Source organism: Cotesia glomerata, linkage group LG8 (genome assembly GCF_020080835.1).
Source record: "Cotesia glomerata isolate CgM1 linkage group LG8, MPM_Cglom_v2.3, whole genome shotgun sequence".
NCBI lineage: Eukaryota > Metazoa > Arthropoda > Insecta > Hymenoptera > Braconidae > Cotesia > Cotesia glomerata.
In genome coordinates, this window is record NC_058165.1 from 5,845,538 (window position 1) to 5,871,842 (window position 26,305).

The 26,305-nt window shown below is 28.4% G+C and overlaps 1 protein-coding gene across 1 annotated transcript in view; it reads left to right on the forward strand.

Moving 5' to 3' along the window:
• LOC123271043 overlaps nucleotides 1–21,542 on the forward strand; it is a 40,417-nt gene extending 18,875 nt beyond the window's left edge. Inside the window, exons 2-3 of the mRNA XM_044737278.1 lie at nucleotides 16,446–16,483; nucleotides 19,952–21,542. Coding sequence (XP_044593213.1) covers nucleotides 16,446–16,483; nucleotides 19,952–20,872 — 959 coding nt within the window. The 3' untranslated portion in view covers nucleotides 20,873–21,542. The remainder of the gene's footprint in view (nucleotides 1–16,445; nucleotides 16,484–19,951) is intronic.
• The last annotated feature ends 4,763 nt before the right edge of the window (nucleotides 21,543–26,305 follow it).

The window sequence follows — 26,305 nt, forward strand, 5'->3', positions numbered from 1 at the left end:
AAATATGGGAATCATTACTAAGCTGGTATTATACGTAATTCGGAATAAAATTTAAATAAATAAAATTAGCTTGATTAGCCATGGGTATAAGCTGTATTTAATTTAGCATTTCCCGGTTAATATATTTACTCAGGATTGCTGATTTTGCTGCAACCCAGAATTACACTTAATTGATAATATGCCACATAAATATCGCTTAATGGTGCTCAAGTTTATTTTCTCATACGAATCAATATATTATTTTTATTTCTTTTGTTTCAATTGTCTGGTTAAATGTCTTTCGAGCATTAATGCCGAGAAAAAATTTCCAATAGCTACAATAAAATCAACTACAGAAATAATTAGTAATAACAAAAAATAGAATATTACAAAAACCACGCTAGTTTATTAGATGATTCTTTAAAAAGTATTTCAAACTAATTACGCGGCCCGTAAATACCACGTTATTCCACTTGTTGATCATTTCCGCAATTAATATATTGCAGTACCTAAGAATCCGGTATGCTCAATTAATGTTATGACTTTCTACCTAATAACGATATTATTAACGTCATTATCTGGATTTTAAAATTCATCTGTTCGTAATATTCCACAAAACAAAAGAAATTTCTTACTGTGTAAATTTATCGTTGATTTAACAAAAAAAAATTGGATGAATAAAAAAATTAACTTGATTAAAGATAAATAATCTTGAACCAAGAATATTGTTTTGAAAAGTTTGATCATCTTTAATTAAACAGATAAATTTTTTAATTGAATAAAATTTACTTTAAGGTAGTTGTCATGGTACAATATTGTCAAAAAATTAGAGATTATACGCGCCGCAAAAGTATATGACTTGTAGCTAAGTAATCCATAATTTTTACGCAAGACTGTACCCATGGAGACGCAACCCATACAATTGTTTCTGTCCGACGCCGTAGATAAATACTTTCTCATAAATTGTTGAACTTTAATCCGTTGTTTATAAATAATTAGACGGTCAAGAATTTTTTTTTATTTTTTTTTAACCCACAACAAATACATTAAAAGATTGTCAGTTTTTTTAAAGTTTCTGACAGTTAGTTTTTTTTTTTTTATAACTAAAAAACTGGTACAGAACTGCAAAGAGCGTATGCAATCAATGTTAAATTTCTAATTTTTAATTGAATTCATCTCGGGTTATAGGTGGTCAATCGACTTCAAATTTTAAGGGTAATTGTATCATTATATCCTCAATAATTATACAAAAATTTAGAATTTTCTGACGGTATACTTTAACCACGACAACTATCTTAGTCAAGAATGATTTCTTCGTTCAATTAAAACTTATCTAATTTAAATTAATTTTTTTTTAATTTGCAATAATCTCTTCATAACTAAGAAAATATTATTATTATTGTCATAAAAAATTAAAATAAATAATTTTTCTAAAATTTCTCTGAACAATAATTTTTATTAAAAAATAATATAAAATTTAACACATCATTTTAGTTTAATTTATTTTATATCATTGTAATTAAGCGAGCCTGTAATAAAATATCCTGTAAAGATAGCTTGTCGATTAATATTCCCACCAAATTATTAATATTTTCATTAAAAAAAAAAAAAAAAAAAAATTCCTCTATTATAATATTAGACGGGATAATTAGTGCAATAATGATAATAATTTGAACCACATAAGCTGAAGATATTACTAGCAAAACATTAACTCGCAATTCTAATTAAACATCTGCCTTATTTCCGAGCAGACGTCTTTTTTCCTTATTTATCAAACAAACGAGATAATTTTTACGCGTCATGAATTTATAATCTGAACTAAATTGTGATAGTCATATAATAATTGGTTAATTAGTTTGTATTTATGAATGAAATTAGTTTAATACATAACGTAATTCTAAACTAATCAATTTTAAGAGTCTTATAAGAATATTTAAGGCCTCTTTAATAATTAGCTCAATAAAAAAAATTCTAGCGAGTATAATTTATTATGATAGCTAATTTGAACGTAAAAAATATCACGGATTCTCTAAGAGCAATGGACTCATAATAATCAATATTCGTTACAACTCAGAGTCAAGGTAGCTTAATAAAACAAATGTTTATTCATATAAATAACCGTTTTACTGAATGAAAATAAATATTATTTAATGTCAATGTTTATTATAGGTATTAGAAGTTGAATCAAATCATAAAAATATTAGATAACAAAGTATCTGTACTTACCAAGAGCTTAAAGAGAAAGTTTAAAGTCGCTTATAAGTATAAACGATGGTTGATTTTTAAATAAAGATGAGCGGATAATGCGTCACAGCGAGTCATTTAAGATCATATCGGTTATTTCTTTTGTACGTTTATCTTTTATTTTTTTTATCTCTCTCAGCATTGTGTCTTTGGAACAAAGATATACCACGTTGCATGCATCTTGTTATTTTTTTCAATGTATAAAATGATGTTACGAAATAAATTTATTTATAACCCAACTACAAAACAGCTCTGTAGTTACATTTTACGTTTGTAAATTATTTCATTGAATAAATATATTTATTTAATAATCGAAAGTGTTCCTTTTAAACAGAAAAAAGATTAATTAATTTTTTTTAAGAGAATCTGTTGTCTTGATTCAAGAATTTCTTTTAAAAATTCCGCGCCTTGAGCGCAAACTTTGTTTTACTGTCACTTGAAAATAAAAAATTATTCATTCCAACTTGTAATTCGTTTTTAAATTAATTGTATATCGTTTGGAAATTCAAAAGTGCACGACTCATAATGATCATTTAATTATGAAATAATAATAAAATAAAGAATAAGAAAAAAAAAATCTAAAACAACTGTTACAGGACGATAATGCTTAGGCACCCCTAGTGGGATGTATATGTATACAATGTATATGTACACAATTTATATAGATATACAGTTTTTTGGTTTTTTTAATTTATAAATTGCAATTAAACTACACTGAGTTACATAGCCATTCGCAATAGGGAACCTACAATTTCTTCAAAGACAAAAAAAAATAATTTGCTTGAATTAATGGATTTTCTGGCAAGTTACAGTGTTTACGGGTTTCATACTTGACGGGAAAATTTCTTAAACTATTTTAATGTTTTTTCTATTTCTATTGCCTTGAATAAATTTTTGAAAAGTATGGAATTAATTTAGATTAAATAATCGTGAATATAGTATGCAAAATATCTTCACGTAAAAATTACATTATATAATGTAGCGTGGCACTTCATATAAAAAACTGGAAAAATTACAGTTTTAGATTGTAATTATTACAGATTTTGAGAGAATTACATTGTAAAATGTAAATATTACATTGAAAGCTCTGAAAATTAACATTCAAAGTTTGAATTTACAAAAATGTTACTTTGAACTGCAATTTTTCTAGTTTTTTGTACGAAGCGACGCTTGTTACTATTTATAATGTAATTTTTACATTTTTCTTTTTTATGTGTTGACTCCGTTAACTAATAAGGGTATAATAGCGAAAACAGTTGCTGAAATGAGGCGAAAAATATTTTTCGATAGTAAAACACTTTCTGATGTTTCGCATCATGAATTATGCAATACAATCTTTTGGTTTCTTTATTTTATTAATTGCAATTAAATGTCACCAAGTTACATAGCCATTCGCAATAGGGGGCTTACAATTCTTTCAAATAATTAAAATAAAAAAATTTGACTGAATTAATTGATTTTTTGGCAAGTTACAGATATTTGATGGACGGGAAAATTTTTTAAACTATTTCGATGTTTTCTTCATTTCTATTGCACTAAATAAATTTTTTAAAAGTATAGTATTAATCTCGATCAAATAATCTTGACAATAGTTACAAAATATCTTGATTCCGTCAACTTACAAGGGTATAATAATAAACATAATTTCCGATATGAGGCGAAAAAAATTTTTCGACCGTAAAGCACTCTCTGATGCTTCGCAATAGTTTTTTATATTTTTGGTTTTCATCAATAATCTCATCTGATAATCAAAACAATTCATAGTATCTTATAGATCCTCGCTGTGTGCTCTTTTTATTTATAGCTCTCTTGCACGAATATTATAAATTACATTTAATCTTAGATTTAAGCGGAACATCATATTGATGTCCTGGATGATCACGATCTCGCGTTACGATTATTTGCAATAAATTCATTTCGTAACTATTTATAGCAAAGAAAGAGAATGTTGATGTATTCCGGATATTCACGAGAATAATGATTATTTTTAAATGATACAAGCAATTCATGTTCAATTTATCGAAGCTCAATAACCAGCTAGTCCCTTCATTTCGTCGTTGCATTCATGATGCGGCTTGGCATGACTAACGTGAGACTCTTCTATGTATTATAAATACCTTATTCCATTGTTCGAGTAGAGAGTTTGAGACGTGGAATCTACTTTACCAGGTCACAAATCACCGTCTTTTCCTTTGGCACTCGCGGTAGTCGGTGAATGTCTTCTAGTCTGCATGTATATTTTCCACATTTTAGCTAACAGCGTCTACTCTTTTATACCTTCACCCAGGCCTCATTACGAAAATTTGTGTAATTATAAAGTTTTAAAAACAATATACACACATGTACTTGCGCGTGTGTAATATAATATATATTTTATATTATTTATTCGCGTATATGTGTGAATGTATGTATTTATATGTATACAAGTTAACTCAGCTCTAGTACTTTCGCAATATTAACATCTTGAGTAATCTTGCTACTTGTATTTTATTATATTAAATCTTTTCCACGATTTATACATAATCATAGTTTTTAGTGTACTATCTGCAGTAATTTTTAATTTTTGGAAAATAAAAAAATTTCTTATCTATCTAAAGATTGTTTTAATGTTAATTCGTTTCTCGATTATGTTAATAAAATTTCTTTTTTGCTCGACGGGCAGAAAGCGTCAACTTTCGGCCCGCTGCGCTAAACGAAAGTGCCGCTTCCTGACTTCGTCGAGCAAAAAAATAGTATACACTCCACAGGAAATAAATAAGAGAGCCTCAGATCACATGTAATTTTTGACCTCGGCTTCGCCTCGGCCAACAATTACATGTGATCTGAAACATTTCTTACTTTACTTCTCTAGTTGTGTAATATACTATATCTAGGCAATTATATTCTATCCCATCAAAATCTAAATTGTCGAAAAAGCTTAAAAAATTTTTTTCTTTATACCTCGGTCGAAAGTACGCATCTTTTGCACCTATTTCGAGGTAGAAAGTTAAAGATTCGTGCATTGATTAAGCTACACATTCGCCTTCTATAACAGCGGGAGCAAATGCTTTCGCTACCGCGACTGACAGTCATTTGTTACTAACTATGTTTTGTTTACGCTAATCATTTACGATTGATATTGATGGTACAATACAACTTGGTTATCTTTCTTTCTTTCTTCTACTTACATGAAATATTTCATATATAGATAGAGATATAGATAAAAATATAACTGTCGTAAGAGTGAGTAGATCATCCAATGTAACTTATAACCAGGTTGTACTGTACTGAGATTCAGTTTGACAGTGACGTGTGTAAAATGGATCAACTTTATTTAATTAATGAATTATTTAGAAAAATGTACGCAGTAGCAACAATTTAATTTGATTTTTATTAATTATTGTTAATTTTCAGATAATATGCTCGTTTTTTCTATTTTTAACCGAGAATAATCTTTAGTATGTTTGTTGAATTCAAGAAATTTCAGTTTTATTTAATCTAAAAATTAAAAAAAAAATGTTTTTTGATTACTTTTTATTTGATTTTACATTAATTTTTTTTTATTTGATGCCTGCCCCCCCCCCCCCGACCAGCAGTACTCGCTTCGCTCGTGCCGCAAATGTCGGGGGCAGGCATCAATTTTTTTTTCGATACATGAAATACATGAAATACATGAAGTACATGAAATATTTTACGTACTTTCGACCGGCTATAAAGAAAAATAGTATACACTACACGGGCAGAAGTTTGAGAGCTCTGAACTGCGTGCCGTGATGCCCTCGGCTACGCCTCGGGCATCATGGTGCGCGGTGCAGAAATCTCAAACTTTCTGCCCTAATAGTGTAATATACTATTTTTATTACAACAGATTACACTTTGATAGTTGACATTTAAAATATAATAATTAGAAATTATATTGATTTTTTAATTTTATTTAAACACGTCCCCTTCAGGGTCAATCATGAAGAAATTTTTTCCTCGTCAATTATTAAATTATTTAATAAGTATATTAGGTTTAAAAAAAAAGACATAGTATTATTAAAAATTACAAAATTAAAAATTAACAAGTAAAAAAATTTTTTTTTTATAATTTTCAATAAAATTGAAATAAATAATCAACAAAATAATACATTTAATAAAAAAAAAAAAAAAATGCGAGAAGTTTTTTTTAAGATATTTTTATAATGACTTTAATTTTACAATTAACTACGATAAAAATATTAACTAAAATTGATATCAAGCACCCCACAATTTTTTTTTTATTTAATAAATCATTTTATTTATCACTCTATTTATATTATTAATTTATGGATAGTTATTATCTACTTTTTTATATAAATAAAGCATGATACATAATTAAAAGAAATAGAAATAAACAGGTACTGCTACTATAATAATAATCAAATTTGAACAAAAAAAAAATTCAATTTTTGACGAATTCCAAAAAATTTTTCAAACTATGCGCTTTAAAAATGTTTTTATTTAGCTGATCTTTAGAGAGTGATTTAAAAACATGATCCAACATATTTTCATAAGAGACTTAAAAAAAAAAATTAGCTTTTTTTGTGCGCCTCCTTTAAGTATCACAAAAGAAATCAAAAAGTTTAAAAAATCCAAAAATGCATGCCTCATAATCTTATTTTTCATAATAAAATTGATTAAAATAAAATACAAATACTTTTAAATCTTTTACGCCATTGTCCACCTAGAAAAGAAAGGTACTGCACATGTAAATGAACCTTATTTATATAGATATAGATATACAAGCGATAAGTGGATTTTAGTTTATTGCTAATTATAATTAAACTACATCGAATTAGACCGTGATCTTCGAAAGGATTTAGTTTTGGATAATACTGAAGCGTATAAAAAAAAATGGACTTGATCAGTTAAGTTTTTCGGCAGTTATCGTGACCACACCAGTTTCCATACATACATCAGACACACGGACATCCACGGAATAATTTTTTTAAACATTTTTTTTATTTATTTAAAAAGCAAAATGTCTTTTAAAAATGTCATCAATGTTGAAACTAGTGTTTTTCCACGACATTTATGTATAAATATTGTTCGACAAGTGCGATAGAAAATAAATAGAGACAATTTTAGTTCAAGAAATCGCTTGATTTTTGTAAGGCGAGTGTAGAGAACAAAACCTCATCCGTTTTGCTTATGAAGCGTGCAAAAGAAACTAAAATTACAATTTATAATACAGTATATCAATCCAATAAAAATGACTACTAACATAAAATACAGCGGAAGTCTTAAAAAATTAATTGTGCAATAATAAAAATAATTAAATATTAATAAAATCATGAAATAACGATTTTATTCCGTTGAATTACATATATGTAATCTCAAAGCTTTTGTAAGTAGACAGATGAGAAATTTATTCCGAATAAATGCGTGGTTTTGTAGATATATTGTATAAACAGTTTTCTCGAATGATATAATGATAATTTAATGATGATATCTAAGTAATACATAATAAGGTTCATCTCTCACGGAACAGTATGTGGGTATTACCGTACAAGTGACTTTTCTAAAATTATACTCATCCAAAAGAAAAAGAAACTAATCAATCTCAGTGCTTCCTCATTTCCCCTTTTAATTTCCCTTTTAACGATATAAAATTAGTAATCGTTTATAACTGGAGTCTTGGAATAAGTAACTATTGCAATCCTCGATGACGATGAAACAGTAGGAGAATGTCCAGTCTGGCTATTTCAGTAGTGCGTGCGTCTGAGCTAACTATTCCCATGTGAGCGATCATCAACACGTAGCTTGACATATCTTGGTTGCTAGAATCAGTATACGGAATATTACAGGCTCAGTGCAACAAGAAGCAATGGGCTCGTGACATAAAGTGACACGGGGCACGAGTAAATGTTACTTCATCGTCGTCAACAAGTAGACAGCAGATAATCGAAAAAGGCTCGAGTTATGAGGAACTAGAATGAGCTTTGAGCGCTTGAAAAATCTTACACATATTTAACGTGCTTGCTATAATTTGCTGACTTTTTTTTTAAGAACTAATTCGCACGTGACACTGTGAACAGTTGAGACGTCGTCGACAATTACAGAATACCTGAACGTGGAATAAATAAATTACGTCTTTCGATTACTTTTTTAACTCGCTTTTCTATAAACAGAACTATAAGCTATATCATTGCTCAAGATAGATTACGATAACATTTCTTTTTATTATTTAATCCGGTAAAAAACTCTATGAAGGACAAAACAATCATTTATTTTAAAGTCGTTCTTTGTAAACTCGGGAAAGTAATACGAAAAGAATAGACTATTGAAAGGGCTTACTAAATTTTTTTACAAAATAGTTATTGTTATTATCTATACTAATAAATGGAGAGCCGGTTTTTTGTTTGGTTATACTGCGAAAACTACTGAACCAATCGGAATAATACTTATACCATAAGATGCAGCGTGTTTCGGAGAAGGTTTTAGTACATAATATGTTGGTGATTACTGATCCAAAACCTATATTTTTTTGACTTAGAAATAATGAATTTTTATTGTAACTAAATTTATTCTATTCGATTGTCATTTGTTTAAAATAAATTTTTAATTCTATTGGTTATGTTTATACACTAGGCAGATTTTTTCACTTATGAGACTTGCAATTTCTTTAACTGAAACTTTCAATGCTTATTACAATTTTTTTTTTTTTTTTTCATATCAATTATTATTCATTTTTGTAAGAAAGACACGGGAATATTATAATGATTGCATATTGGGAGTTACAATGAATATTAGTTAGAATAATTACATGAATAAAAGGTACATGCTAATTCGATAGAATTTGGAATCTGTGCAAGTCAAAACAATACTCTAATTAAATTTCAAGTCTAGATCTAAAAATGCAATTCTATAAAGCGCTTAGCGGAGCGGGCGAGTGACAGCTAGTTTTTTATAAAATTCAAATATGCTGATGCTCTATTAGAGTGACGCAAAAAATTTACTACTTTTATTTTTTTTTTTTTTATTAAAAACGTATTAGTACATAAAAAATTTTCTAATATGGTCTAAGATATTTATATTTAATTTTTATATGAAATAAAGCAGTATCAGATTTTGCATGAACTTATTAGGCTATATTAAGCTCAACATTGCTTGATATGCCTAAATATAGCCTGACATTGTCTTACATAATCATATACGATGATTCGAAAATTTTTAGTGTTTAAAGTCTCCAACAGATGGCGCATGATCGCTAAATCGTCTCCTTAGATGAAAGTTAAGTTCCAAAATAAAACAAAATTTTTTTTACCTAGGTAAAGATTATCACTGAGTATAATCCAAGATTCTACTAGGTATAATCCAAATTCTACAGGATACAATTTCAGATTATATCCAGTGGAATCTTACGCGGTATAATCTGAGATTTTATTGGGGGAAATAGGAGATTGCAATGACGATAATCCAGATATCACTCAGTATAATCTGGATTGTACTAACTACTATATCTGAAATTTTTTTTCACTACAGATGTCACTGAGTATAATCTGGAGTGTAATCTTGTTCTTTCCGTGTATCGCCTGATAGAGCTATTAACGACCAAATTAGGCTATATATGGTTAGATTACGAATTTTTTATTCTAAGATATCTGTTAATTAATGTCATTATGACTTGAAATATTATCGAGACAATAGATAACATAAAAATTTGTATTTCAGAAGTTTTAAATAAAATAAAATTTCCATTAAATTTTATTTTATAAAAATCAAATATTTTTAATCCGCTAAAGAATTCTTAGAAATCTTAGAAAATTTTGTTGTAAATATTTTCATTTTTCAATTTTTAATACTTAAAAATAGACAAAGACCCACTTCTAAATAATTAAAAAAATTCCATTTGAAATTTTACGCACCTGAACAATAAAGTGCAAAATTTTAATTACCTGAGAAATGATAATCTCTGAAGATATAACACTTTATGTACGATATACTTAGCTGGCAGAAGTACGAACGAAAGAAAGTCTTTCCTTCCAGTGCACTATTGCGCAACAGCTGTTGTTAAGGACTCACGATCTTCTCCCGAGCAGCTTTTGCCTTCTATCATACGATGGATCTCCGCCAACACACCTCAATGCATATAACATGTAGTATCACTTACTTTCACTGTTACAACTATGTAAAATAAAGTAAAACTCACTCATACTGTCGTCTTATTGTGATTTCATTAATTATCGATTTATCTTGTATGTATAAGTAAAATAAATAATAGATATTGAATTTTGTGTTAATTTATCAAGCGATGTATACTTTCTATAATATATCTGAAAAGCTAAAATATTATTCGTGTTTATAATTATAATTCTCGGTGTGAAAGTGCATTAATGTTCAGGATGTGCCAACAATCCTGTAATTATAACATTGATTTTAATAATATAATTCTATTATCTACGTGTTTAAAAAAAAAGTTGCAATCTAGAATTAGAAATCGCCAAGTTGAATTAGCGCAATACAATGTAAGAAGTAATCAAAAAGTAAGAGTTAATTAAAAAGAAAATAGATTGAGTTATCAAGCTGGAAATCTTGGGTATTAAATTCAGCTCTACTCCTCATTATTAAATCATTGAATTTTTTAACTTGACGAATAGTTAGATTAAAATTCATAAGATTATAAAAAGTTCGTGTTTACATTGCATCAATTTAATATATCTATTAATCTGACAAGTAAATTATTTTGTAAAAAAAAATTTTGTAATTCGTCAGAATAATTTAAAAATTTTTAAGATTTTATAAATAGTATATTTCTGTCAGTGTCTATAGGATATAAATTAATTATTACAGAAAATTCAGTAAATTTTGGAATTTATTGATGCACTGAGAGGAAAAACTTATTTAAAAAATAATAAGCAATATATTTTAATAAAAAATTAAAATTTGAAAATTTTAAATAGCTAAAAAAATAAAATTTTTATTTCTTTAACTATTTAAAATTAAAAAAAAAAAAAATTTTTATTAAAACATATTGATTATTTTTTTTAAATAAATTTTTTCTCTCAGTGTACAATCGTTTAAAAGTAATTTTAAAAAATAATTTATTCAAAAATTTAATTTTAGAAATTTTTTAAAATCAACTAGTTCAAATTTCCAAGAAAAATTCTATTTAATAAAACTCTTTAAAATGGCTATTTTTAATTCTTATATAGCTTGAAGTTGAATTAAGAATTAAAATTTTTTATCTTTCTAAAAAAAAAAGTTAACAAAATTATAAACACAAATTTAAAGCAGGAAGTCTCTAAAACATCTCAACTCAAGTGATCATTTATCAGTTGGTGACTTAGTCAATGTTCAGCTTCATCTCGACATGACTACAGATAATTGACTAATTGATGCCATTGGTAACAAATGCGTCACGATTCTGTGGGTAAAAACCGTATGAATTATTTATTTCTATTCCAAGAGATTTCTTTTGAATGCAGTGAAGAGCGTGGAACGGAGAAAAGAAAGGACTTACATGAGTCTTATTGTAATGATCATCCGATAAGGTATAGTGTGCTAAGGAACTTCCGGGATGAGCGGCAGAGTTGAAAATGCAATGGAAACTCAACTCTTTCTTCAATTTATTCAATCAGTTAACTTTTATGTTTAATCAAGCTTTCTCTTTAAAGATTTTCGAATTCAATATTGTGCCCTAAAATCAAACAATTTCAAGATTACTTATTATTCAATACATAAATCTGCTTACAAAGTCAAGTAAGCTTAAGGATTACAGAAATAGAGTGATGGATTAGATCTATTCTTGATGATTCATGGCAGAAACATAAGTGTCAATGACAATCTGCTATGTAACACGTAGAAAAAACAGTTAATTAAATTTCTCAGTGAGCATAAAGGCAATGCAAGGATCCTTGGTATTATTTTTCTTTATAGCTGGGCGCAGCTGTTGATGTGATCTGGAATGCAATTAACTGTCCAAGGACTCTGCCATCATTGATAATATATCATATACAGACTTTATGGATTTATAACTAGTGAGATCTAATTACTGTATTAAATATGTGGAGTAATAACATAAGAAATGATTTGTAAATTCTGACAGCTCGGATTCTGAGAGAAAAACTTGCTCGGTTAAAGACAAATTAATAAATTAATTATAAAAATCGTAGATGGGAGAAAATTTTAATAATGTGTCATTATGAGTATTAGAAAAATGTAATTGATCACTACTCATGATCCGCAGCATCAGAGAGTGCTTTACGATCGAAAACTTTTTTTTCGCCTCATTTCGGCAACTATTTTTATTATTATACCCTTGTTAGTTAACGGAATCAAGATATTTTGCAAACTATTGTCAAGATTATTTTATCAAGATTAATTCCATACTTTTCAAAAATTGATTTAGTGCAATAGAAACGGAAAATACATTAAAATAGTTTAAGAAATTTTCCCGTCCGTCAAGTATGAAACCCGTAAACACGGTAACTTGCCAAAAAATCTATTTATTCAGTCAAATATTTTTTTTTTGTCTTTGAAGAGATTATAGGTCCCCTATTGCGAATGACTTGTAACTCAGTGTCGTTTAATTGCAATTAATAAAATAAAAACCAAAAAACTGTATATCTACATGTATTGGGTACATTCATTCCACTAGGGGTACCTGAGCATTTTCTTCTTATAACAGCTATTTTAGATTTATTTCCACATTTTTTATTTTATTATTTTATAATTAAATGAGCATTATAAGTCGTGCACTTTTGGATTTTCCAAACTTTTTAGATCAAGTGTGACCATACTTTAAAGTTTCAATAATGAACTTATATTTGTTTTTATGATTGATGCCCAATCTTGGACTAATTGCTATTTCGTATAGAAGTTCCTTAAAAGAAATCAATTATATCGTTTAATTTATCATCTGATCAGTTGAATAAACTAAATAAGAGTAATTTTTGAATAATCTCTCACACAGTTCCAATATTCCGAGTTTGTACTGCAACTTTAAAAAATTAGACAATTCTATTATAATTTTTATATAAGCTTATCTGAATAAGGAAATAATAATCGGCGATTAAACTGAACGTATGTAGAAACTATTTCCTAGTATTTTACATGGGCATTGACTAACAAATAACTGCACATTAAGATGATTATTGTTTATTATGATGTACTACAAACATGATTTCCTGTAATAATTTTGTACAAATTTGTATATGCGAATCAAAAGACAGCATCGAATAATTGTACTAAAGTATCTGCAGGTGTATGAACAGTTATTGATTATTATGTATATTAGCGTTTGTTGTGGATTATATTTCGAAATAAGAGAAAATACAGATTAGGAAGTTTAAATTTATGTATTAGATGGAAAATAGAGTTACATCTTATGGTATTTACTTAATCTAAATTTTTACTAGCATTTGATGATTCAAAGCAATTTAATTAGGAAAAAGAAAGAGTGATTAAATAAATAAAGTAATAACAATACCATTTAAGAACATCTAATACAGTCTGATGCCGGTAATTCAGTCTGGATCAGTGACAACAAATGCCAATTGAATGTATTGATTTTTTTATTTGAAACACATATAAAATGCACTGAAGGAGGTTATCAGATGGACTGTAAATACTCTAAGAACTACTTAAAAAAATTAAACTAGATAATTTACTTTTCGCATTCTCTTGCGGCCTATATGAAAGTATAGTAAATGAAATTTTTTGTTGATGATTAGTTTTCTATTGTTACCCAGCTGCATTTCAATAATTCGATCTTATAAGTAATCTAAATTAAAATAAAAAAAAGTTTGGAAAATCCAAAAGTGCACGCGTTATAATCTCATTTTTCACAATAAAATTGATTAAAATAAAAGATAAAAAGCAAAATAATAAAAAACAGAAAACTCTGCTATGGTTTAGTGCCGCCATAACTCTAAGGTGAAGAAAAAAATACTATAATAAAATGTATAGATAGATATATAAAAAAATCCACAGTCATATATTAGTTTTTTATAAATAATAATTTAACAACAGTGAATTGAACGCTCATATTAATTGAGAAAATCCGTTGTATGTTACTTTAGATATTAAAAAAAAAGTTATTCTGGTATGATCATTTTTTCGACCAATTTCCCTACCACACACACCCATCCATACACGGACGTCCGGAAAAGATTATGTTTAATGTTATTATTTACTATGTTAAACAAAAAAATTGTTATTGAAATATATTTTATGTGCCTGACAAATTATTTGACTTGATATAAGCGTACTCATATTAACCTGTAAGTGCAATATAAATAACAAAAATCAATTTCAGTTTCGAGAAAACTGGTTTTTTTGAAATGACGAGAGTAGAGCACAACCTCAACGCTTCGCTTATAAGGCGTGCAGTAACCAAAAAATGAAATAAGTCTCAAAGATTATATTGGTTGTACGTTTATTAATAATTTATTTATAGTAAAGTTTATTTACTTGAATATGTGATGGGTCCTGAGAATAGTCAGTTTTACGCGCGAACACTACCTATTTATTTATCATTTTGTAATTTTTTTTTCAATAATTAAATTTTAAAATAAAAGAATCAATTTATGAAGAACTATTATTTACATACTCCTGCCAAGTTTAATGATTTTTTATTTAATAATTACTTGATCAAAAAGCGTCTCAGAATCTTGCTCAAAATTTAAATATTTACCTGTCCTATTACATGTTCTTAAGAACAAATTTTCCTCATTTGAGTTTGTGTGATAAGCTTTAATTTTTCTACAATTTCAAATGCGAATCAAAATTTATTTTTGATTTAACCTAAATTCAAAATTATTACGCTTAAATATAGACGTACTTGAAAAAAATCAAATTTTTTAGTCATAAGCTAGCTTATAGATCGTTTAATTACGTGTGAAGCAATTATGAAACTTAAGTTATAATGAGCAAGAAAAAAATATAAGTTTTGATGATATTTTTCTCGTATACTTTAATATAAACAAGTATACTTATATTCGTATCACATAAAGTTGAGAGAAACGTACTTCAAATGACTTTCTCCGTAATGCGACAAGACAGAATAAGAAAAGATAGTTGTACAAACATGTATATTTAATTAATTATGGACTGAATGGAAAACATCGTTAAGCCTCGGGCTACTACTAGTCATTTTATTTCTTTCATCCTCAAGCAATTACTTAAGAATTTTATGAGAAAATTGCGATAGCTTTGTTTACCGGCATAATTTATCAATGAAAATAGAAACACAAATTATATGCTGATGCGTTAATATCCATAATTATTATTTAAATATAGCTCAAGATTATGAATATTAGGTTACTATTAAAAACTTTTTTTTTTATTTTTGACTGAGTCACCTCCTGAGCTAGTTGTTCTATTTTGACCTAGTTCGCGGTTTGTTGGCTACCCCGTGTAAAAATTATCTGATATCATGATGAGGTTCATTATGAATATCATAATGAATCTCATATTTTGACATAAATATGATTCATATAAAGCCCGTATTAATATACATTTGATACCCGTAATAAGGAAAATTCATGGGAACTAATTTTTTTTAACTTGATTATAAAATTTTTATTTTTCTTGTTGGAGAAAGAAAATTTCTAGTAATTTGATTATGAAATCATTATGATATTAATATGAATTCATAATAAAGTGATGGTCATATCTGCATAAAATCATCATGATATAGTGATATTGTACGGAAATAAATAAGCGTCATTGTGTACTTTAATTTTTTATAAAAGTCCTAGTAGATAGATTTTAGGAATTTCATAAAAAGTGAAATTTTTCGTAACCACGCACACTAAATACGTTCCAAAATTGTTTCTTTTAATTTTTAAATTTACAACAAAATTTTTTTTAATTTCCGAAAATCATATACAACCATATCGGTTACTTGGATTTTTTAATTTTTTATTTCATATCTTTTTATAAAGAAATAAAATTTTTTTTTCTTAATAGTCTTATGAACGCGGACTTGGCGTGATTTTTTTACAGTGAAACTGTTTTTGTTCGGATTTAAATACATGCTCAAGGAAATAATATTGTATGCTTATCTATTTTATTCATTTCACAGCTAACTTATTCATATGAATATCAAATAAGATAATAAATCAAATGTTTATAATTTGCATACTTTTGAATTTCTTATCTTAATTTACTTCACAGTTGTAACTAATCAGTTATTTAACCATTTCTTCGGTATTTAATCTAAAGATCTGAAATTGATATCGGCCGATTGTAATGAATTTTTTTACTTATTGTTATAGATGGAACTGCAGTCGATCGCATCAGCAGTGAGCACGAGGTGAGAAAAATTATTTATTGAATGAAACTATCGCTTCTTTTATTTGTAATGGAGTTCTAGTTGACTTGACTGAGTATGAAACAACGGTACTGCCATGTAATAGCTAAATATAGTTATTATCGAATTATGTTATAATTAGTAGCTCTAATCTATTTTGCTTGATATTATCAGCCAAGTGGCCGCACTTTAATTGACGGAAATGCTACCACACGTTTCGATAATGTTTTATCAATTACTTATCTTTTAATCACGTGCTTCTGACAATTTCGCGTTGGTTAATAAGAATACAATATTATATATCGTGACAATGAAATAAATATTTATTAGTATTTAAAAAATTATTTATTGCTACTCAATAAATCGTTTATTGGTATTAAAAAAATTAATTTTTTAACTAAATTTAGCGTATTAGGGGAGCCTGGGGCACGACAGCTCACTTAAGCCGATTTTGCCTTTTTGTGGTTTTTAACCATCAAATTCATTTATTTTTCAACTACTTCGAACGAATTAAATTTTTTCTAATTCATTTTACCACAAATTTATCATAATTTGGAAAAAAAAAATTTTTTTTTCGTTACAATTTTTTTCTCGAGTGGTCCATTATGCTCCACATATCACATATTGGCCCAAAATATCATAAAAACATTATAGAGGTCATAACTTGAGGAGAATTGAAAAAAAAATTTTTACCTAATTTTTGAGAGGGGTCGTCGTGCCCCAGAGGGGCCTTCGTGCCCCAGGTTCCCTTACTTAACTTTTTTATTCAAAATAAATCAAAAAAATTAAAATAAATAATTTTAAGTAAAAATATAAGATATTGTAAAGAAAATAATCTCATTAAATTATAATTTTTTATTTGAGACATTTATAAAATTTAAAATTAAACAAGTTTTTAACATATCAATAATACACAGAAAGAAAAATTTTTTGACTGGAGAACAAAATTCTTGGCTTAAGTAAATTTCCGGTTGCCTGAAGGAAGACCGAAGTTGTGTTGGCCGAAGTACAAATTTTTCTTCAAATTCTACACGGAAAGAAAATTGTACGAAAAATTACAATGAAAACATCGTAATTTTTAGTATAGGACATTGTAGTGCCGGACCAGAACTCAAACACCGTAATTTATACGATGCAACATCGTAAATAAAATTTCTATCACTCAAATTAAAAAGAAGTTTAGGTCATCGAAAAAATAATTCTGAATTACCGAGGAATCGAACCCGGTGTCCTCTCCGCCTCAAGTCCAAGGTTTATCCCCTTACGCTATCGGAAGGAAAATGTGAATTTTTGTTCAGTCACATAATAAGACCCTCCATACAGTAGTTGGTCATCTTTTCGTGGTGGCGTCGCAAACTACTGGACTCTGTCTCTCTTTTATTAAAACATATAGTATGCGTCCTTATTCACTTGCTCTTACGGAAAAAAAATTTACTAAATAACATCGTAATTTTCAATAATTCAAATTGTATTCTGTAGACGGCAGCATCGTAAAAATCAAGTTACTGAAAGTCTAGTCCTGGATTACGTCGTTACTATTGTAATTTTTCATAGGTTTTTTTTTCCGTGTATTCTTGGTGGAAGTAATATTTTCTTGATTCAAATTATCATAAATACTTGATACAATAAATTTTTATATTTGATCAATAAGATTTTTAGATACTTTAGGGAAGCAGCACCATCTACTTCAGCTGAGAAAAAAAATTTCTCACCTTGAGAAAATTTTTCTCTTGAATATTTGATACCCATTTTATATTATTTTAGCGTGCAATTATACATATTGAATGAAAAAAATGATTCAATATTATTTGATCTTCCCATTTGACATGTTAATCAATAAAAATATTTATGAAAATTTACTTCTATCGAGATATTTAATTTTTTGAAGCAAGAGAGAAATTTTCTCAAGACAAAAAAATTTACTTCTATCAAAAACTAAATTTTTTGGAGCGAGAGACTGAATTTTCTTAAAACAAGAAGATTTTCTTGATTTAAATAAATTTTCTTGGATTAAGATACATACTTTTTAAAATAAGAGAATTGATTTTGTTGGAATAAGTGAAATTTTTTGTGTCAAAAAAAATTTTTTTTTTGCTCAAGAAAATAGTTAGGAAGAAAATCATTTATTAAACTGTAACAAATAATATTGATGGGTAAAAAATATTTTTTTCTCCCAAATAAATGATTAAAAATTTTGTTACTAAATTAATTTAGTACTCCGTACTGAATTCTTCTAACAGTGTAGAAAAGAAAAATTTTTTTTATTAATTATTATTAAACAAAAAATTTAATGTACTCTCTCATTTACTGAAGAGCTTATATTTTGTAAAAGGAATAAGTATAAAATTTTCCACGTATAAAATACTCCCGACAACAATAAAGTATCCTTACTTTTATAATCTCACTATAAATTGTTTTTAACCTTTGTTGCAACTCTCATCACAGAGATTTACAATAACTCGCATTATATCCACAACCTTAGAGACTTTAATTTTTTTCTTGGGATTACTTCTAGTTCGCTATACAATCAATATAATTTACCACGACGAGTGATAGTTGTTAGATGATCGCTCCTCGATTGTTAAAGTTTCACATGAGGTTGTTGCACGCTGTGAATGAGAGATGCTAAATGTCAAGGCAATGATGTAGGCACGTTCCCTTTTTAAACAAAACCACGATCACGTTCTATTTCCTTCATCATCATTGTTTATGTAGTGATTTGTAATTTTGTGCACAGACAAAGAAATAGGGAATTTTTCTGTATTAGTTATTTTTTCATACTTGGATAATAAAAACTACATGTCATCGTGAAAATAATTAATATGTTAAAAAAAAAAATTTACTGTACTGCATTGAAATTATTCCGATGATACTGAGTGGATAATTAGCTTAACTATAACATAACAAGTATAAAAAAAGTTCGGTAAATCCATAAGTGCGCGCCTCATAATCTTATTTTCCACAATACAATTGATTAAAATGAAATAAAAAAAAAACAAAATAATAAAAAACATAAAACTCTGCTTTTTTTTATCAGTTTATACAATATTTTAATAAATATTTTTATGTGATTATGTGAAACAAAAAATTATTAGATGACTGAAAGGTTGTTACGGACGATGTCTCAGATAGCTTTACTAAGAGAGCTCTTGTTGCGTAACCAAAAGATCCGGATTCGATTCTCGGTTCAGGCTGTCCGAATTATGTTTTCTTTTTTCTGAGTTAAAGTTAATCAAGATTATTAAGCCGATATTTAACTAAAAATAGTTTAAGTAACTATCTATTAGGGTTCAATATAATAAATAATTTTAGGTAAAAGAACTTCATTTAAATAGTAGGGATGCTATTTGATTAGATTTTCCTAGTTCAGAGAACCATATCTTTTTCTCAATGTTATTTTAACATAATCACAATATTAATAAAGTTTAAAACAGAACTACATCTAATTTCATTTTTCATTCTTTTTTTCAGGATTCTATAGCTGCTGCATCCGAAGTTCACGACACAGACTACGATGGATCAGATGACTCGGACATGTACATGGAACCGGATGAAGCTGAAACTGGAAATCATGAGTCTAAGCAAGCCAAAGAAGAACCAACATTCAATCAAGCATCAGATACTCCAGGAATAACAACGACCGAATCTCAAGTAGAAGTAGATACAGTCGAAGCAGTTCCAACAGCGCAGGAAGACAAAAGCTTAGAACAGGAGAGTCAAAACTTCTTTCCTTCTTTTGCAGAACTATTCGCCAATCATCGACTAACTTACAATGAACAGCAGCAGCAACAACGTTATCGTCCGAACCGTTTTTTAGGCTACTTCCAACGCGAACGAGCCCCCTATCAATCATCAGCGTCCACGGTTAAAGATGCACAACACCCACTTCTAGGTTCGGGCAACTTCGGGGTCATACGTGGAGGGACTTATTACTCTGAAGAAAAAGACGAGGAGTACAATGGCGATGAGAGCTTGTATAATCCGTACTATTCATCCAATCATGCCAACAGAGGACGATCCAATCATTATCGGAATCCTAAGCCACAACCTGTTCGGCCAGGAGACTTTTTCTCAAATTTCCGCGACTTTGCTGACATCACAGCTCCACCCAAGTCTAGTTTTTCTCATTTGTCTGTTGTTTATACGAATAGAAATGGCACGAAAAGTGCTGCCGTTGGAGGAGCCACTGAACCGAGGAATATCATTGAAACTCTGAGAATGTTAGAAGAGCAAGACAATGAAAATACTGAAGATGATAGCACAATAACAACTGAGCTACCAGTTAAAAAATTGAGTTCTGGAAAGCGAAAACTTATGAAAATGAAGAAATACCAAGAAGATAAGGCCAGAAAATTTCGTATGACTGTTGAACCTTTGCTTGCTTTGAGCTGAGTTGATTTAATCATTTTAATATTTTTAAAATTTATCTTTAAATATTTAGATGTGTGTATCTGGTGTATTATGTGTGTAAGAATGACTAGGAATTTATATATTTTAAACGGAATCTGACCTCCAGAGATCAGAACCAAAGTAAGAAGAAATAAAAAATTGATAGATTTTTAGTGTGCGTTTTATCGAACTATACATTCGAGTGCATATAATAAATTATTGTTGATTATTTTAAGTTACGGAAAAAAGAAATTGTAATTCTATGTCTTATTCAATTAATGTTATGTAATCTATTCTACTAAATTTCATTAATTGTTTTTTATTGTTAGAAATTTTATGAAGATTTTGTCATATCATCATCGCTTTTACATGTGTTATTTATAGATATACTTTGAAAACACTTGGTTGTTATTGATATTATTGAATTCTCGTCATGTACTTGCCATGAAATTAGGCATATTGTTATAATGTTTACAACTAACTACTGCAGTAGTGATGATATTAACTAGAGAAAAATAATATGTGTACTTGAATGTTTTACTCACTTTGAAAAGTTAAGTAACGTAAAACGAATATATTCTAACTTATTAATAGTTATTTGATGTAAACAATCGCAGCATATGTATATACTTTCATCCTAATAAATAACTCATAAATATATTGTACAACTATATATCCTGTGATTATCTTTCTAAGCAACTTTTAAGAATTTTTCTTGGCAGAAAAAAGATAAAAGGTAAGTTTTCATGAAACTCCATGAAAATAGTATATTACACACCTAGGGAAGTAAAGTAAGAAATGTCTTAGATCACATGTAATTGTTGAGCTCTTCGAGCTCAAAAATCTTATCAAAGTTCGATAAAACACGATTTTTTTTATTTTTAAACTGCTATAACTTTTGAATGAATTAACCGATATGCACGCGGTTAGCGGCAATTGATGTAGTTTTTTGAGCTCTATAAATAATTAAGAAAAAAAATTGATCTGATGAAAAATTTCGGAGTTATTACAAAAAAACACTTTTTTTGATTTTTTTCGACAACGATGTCTCACGAACGCATCAACCGATTCTGACGCTTTTGGTGGCGATCGATGCAGGTTTTCAAGGTTAAGAGCTGATTAGTTTTTGAAGTCGATCAGTTAAGCCAATTCAGAGATATTTAAAAAAAATGAAAACAATTATTGTGTGGTTTTATGAAACCACGATGCAAGTGAAACTTTTTTTGGATTGTTGACATTCAACTAAAAATTTTCAGAAAATTAATCAATTTAGGTTATTAAAATTGCGTTTTTAATCCTAACTTAATAATTGGTAAATGAAAAGGGTCAGCCCAGGGAATGTTGCCGTGATTGTGCTTATAGTCATTAACGGATCTTAATGAAATTTAGTACAAATTTTTCTCAGACGATTAATTCAAATAAGTTCAAAGATAAGCTAAATAGGTCAATAAGTTAAGAAATAATAGCTATTTGAATTTTTCTGAAGATAGTGAAAGTTGTATTTTCTGTCTTGTTATTTTTAAAGAACATTTAATTGAAATACGATAGCTTATTATTGAAGTGATACTTCTTTTGGCGCGTTTGGATAAAAGTGAAATTTTGGAGCTGCGTGCGCATGATGTCCCAAAAAAGTGACATGATGAAGTTGGCCGTCAAATATAATTAAAAATATTGATTTTGTTTATCGAATTTAGTAATTCTATCCATATTTTTTTAAATTTATATTACAGACCATTTCAATTTGTAAGTCTTTTAATTCATGTAATTAAAATTATTTTTGAAAAAATATTAACTAAAGAAATATTATCACTAGGTTAAATAATAAATAATGAACTATTTTATAAAAAACATATATTTTAAATAAATAATTAAAATGTGTATAGTTATCAATAGTAAATAATTGATACTTTGCAACTCCAAAATTAGTTGATTCAGAAAAATCTTAAATAATATTGAATTAAATTCATATGATAATTAATGATTTTATATTTATACGGTATAGCTAAATTTTTACTATAATATAACCTTTTTGATTGTTTTTAGCATTTTTCTTCGATCATCTTTGCATTTTTTTCTTCAAAATTTTTTTTCTTATGCCAAAGAAGTATAACTTCTGACTCGTGTACATAAGTACACACACCATTTTTTTCTTTAAAACTTATCTTATGGTTGGTAAAATTGCGTCTTTAATTTAATCTATCAAACATTTACCGAATGATGATTTTATTAAGATTATAAGAATTTCAATTTCTGCCAGTTTTTGGAGGACGAGCTGTATTAGTCCGTGTAATAGAACTAACGGTGGTTTGATTAAAAATTAAGTGTGATTTTTTACTGATCATTTAAAAATTTATTGTTTGGTATAACTATTAATTATATCGAAATCTACCTTCCAATTCAATTATTCTATCAATAACTTTATTGTCGCCATGAGTCTCGTAGTTTATAAATGTAACTATTTCATAGTAACGAAAATAAGCTCTGATTAAACAAAAGTATTTAAAGCATTGAACTATTAATATTTAAAATTTTTTCAAATTCTACCTCTTGTGAAAGTTAAGTACATGAAGAATCCTTTTTGATCCTTTTGTTTTTTTTTTTTAGGAAGTAAATAACATCTTACTTTGCATTTGAATATAAATGCTACATGGTTAGCTGATGCGAACTATAGGTGCCGCCATATTGGCCTTGGCTGCTCTGACGAGCGCCTTTCACTTTATCCCTACTCCACGGCCGACCGTCACGTGACATGCAACACACAGACGAAAAAGTTTGAGACGATGTAATAAAAGTTTCACTTTAAAAAAAACAATTTTTTTTTTACGATTTCTCGAAATCTACTGGTCCGAATCGGTTCCAACTTACAGGAAATCTAAGTTTGGCGAAGACCTTTCGAATGACACCAACCGCGATCAAATCGGTCAAGCCGTTCAAAAGTTATAAAAGGTTTACACACACACACACACACACACACACACACACACACACACACACACACACACACACACACACACACACACACACACACATACAGACGTACGGACATCATCGTAAAAATAGTCAGGGAAGCTTCTTAGGGCTTCAAAACGTCGAGATCTGTTGAAACCTCGATTTTTGCAAAACGGGGTGAAAACAATAACTTCCCGATTTTTCGAAAATCTTCGATTTTCTTAGCGGGAAGTTAAAAAATAATATTATTTTCTTCAGATTATATTTTTCAATTTTACTGTTGTTTATAATAGTAGTAAAAGTATTAATCTAAAAATTAATTTAAATAAATATTTTAAATGTCTACGTTGACACTATATGATGCATTTCATTTCATTGTTTCGAACGTAGTCGAACCAAACACACTAACAAACGAGAATCTGTTTATTTGGCTACGACAATTCGACATCTTGTCTCAACAATCATTCTGTTCACTAGTATATGAGAAAAAGAACAACATTTTCTTCAATGAGCCTATATCTTTTTCTAGAAACTCAGTTCCCGATAATTTAACTATTCATACTGATTGTGCCTGCCGAAAATTCTACGACTCCCTTATTTGGAATAAAATAAACACTCGGTTCTTGACAACGGTAAAGCTTGATCGAGTATCAAAATGTTGCGATCCAACTGTTATTTCGTTAATAAATGACAGTAATCCGTTGTTCTTTAGAAAAGGAAAAGTCAACAGCGTAAGTTCAATTCAACCTTCAGAAAAAAATTTTCAGGTTAAGCTTGAACTGAAACAAGAATGCAACAATGCATCTATTTGTCTGAATCAAAAATCAAACAATTTAAACATATCATTAGATTCTACTTTTAATTTAACTCCATACGAATTAGAGCAACCTTGGACACTCTTAGACCATAAGAGTGTCTCAAAATTATCTACTTGCGATCAATATTATGGATTAAAAAATTTAACCAATCAAAGAATGACCGAAAAACATAAACACGACTCAAAAAAGTTAACCGTCCATATGGTGAATTTCGCACTGAGTTGCACAAAAATCAAGCCACTTAAACTAAATGCATGTGCTAACGACCGTAATTCAATGATCGAACCCTACGAATTCTTCGACATCATTGAGCTGTACACGTTGTATCTCTGTCGTTATCTGCTCCAACGTAGTTACTTCGAAAAGCTGCTACCTGAATATTGGCAATGCATGAGAAGAGATTACACGAAATATGTGCGTCAGTTTTCTCATGAAGTGATTGATTTGATAACAGGTTATTACACTCTTCGCAAATGCTTAAAGTGTAACGTAACTAATCTAACTTTTCCAATCAGAAGCATCTTGCGTGCTTCACAAACACTAACACCAAGTGTTATGTCTGAAATCAAAGATAGTGGGTACAAAGTAATTGTTCCTAACTTAAAAGGTTTGCACATTATTGCTAACAAGAACTATGATGTTGTGTTTATTTATGATTCTGCAGGAAAGAAAATCAATTGTTGCCAATCAATAGTTGATCATGTAAAAGTCATATTGACAAAAGTAGCGATTTGTTGCATTGAATTAGTGATATTAAAACGCAGTGGTGATAAATTATCAAGCTGCTACGACGTTTGGAACACTTCAAAGAAATCAATTATTTTAATCTTGACTGATGTCTTTATGTGGAATGGTGAGAATATGCTCACGATTTCATCAGCTACGAGGGCAACTCATCTCGTTCCAAAATTCTGTCAAACTATCGACATGTTTGAATATTTTATTCCGTGTCCCGTTTTTGATAATTTGAATATTTTTGTTAATTATTTTAATGCGGAGTTACAAAAAAATATTAATTTTAATCAGTTGTATTTTGACGGGGTGATAGTTAAATTTCCTTGCAATAAAGCGTCAGATTCTGTGAAAAAGATGAAATTTTCTACAGCAAAATATGTTCTTTTGTCGATTACTAATGACAACGTTATAAAAGAAAAAGTTTATATTGTTGAAGAAATTATGAGCTCTCGGAGTAATAAATGCAGTTATAAACTACAAGATACATCGACAAAATTTGTGATTAATATGTTTCAACCAAGATATCAAGTGTATACAATTCTTTATGATATGGTTGTAGATAAAAATACTGGCAGTCTTAGAGTCAAATTATGTTTATTCGATCAACATCACTATCGGCACTGGTGTAATATTAGCTTACCAACTAACTACTCGGTAATTCGAAATCGAATTAACAATTTTTCGTCCAAATCAATTGTAATTGATCATTTGCCGTATAAGTATGCTGTAGTTAAAATATTCTTCAACGATTTTTATAAATATAAAAGTGATTTACCTATTCCGAAGTTGATATTAGACATTGTGCCTCGGCCAGACATAAATATAATTGATGCGATTAACATTGATACTTTATTGTCAACCTTTCAATGAGTAATTTTAATTTAAAAAACATACAATTTATTTTTAATTTCACGCTAAGAAAATTGAAACTTTT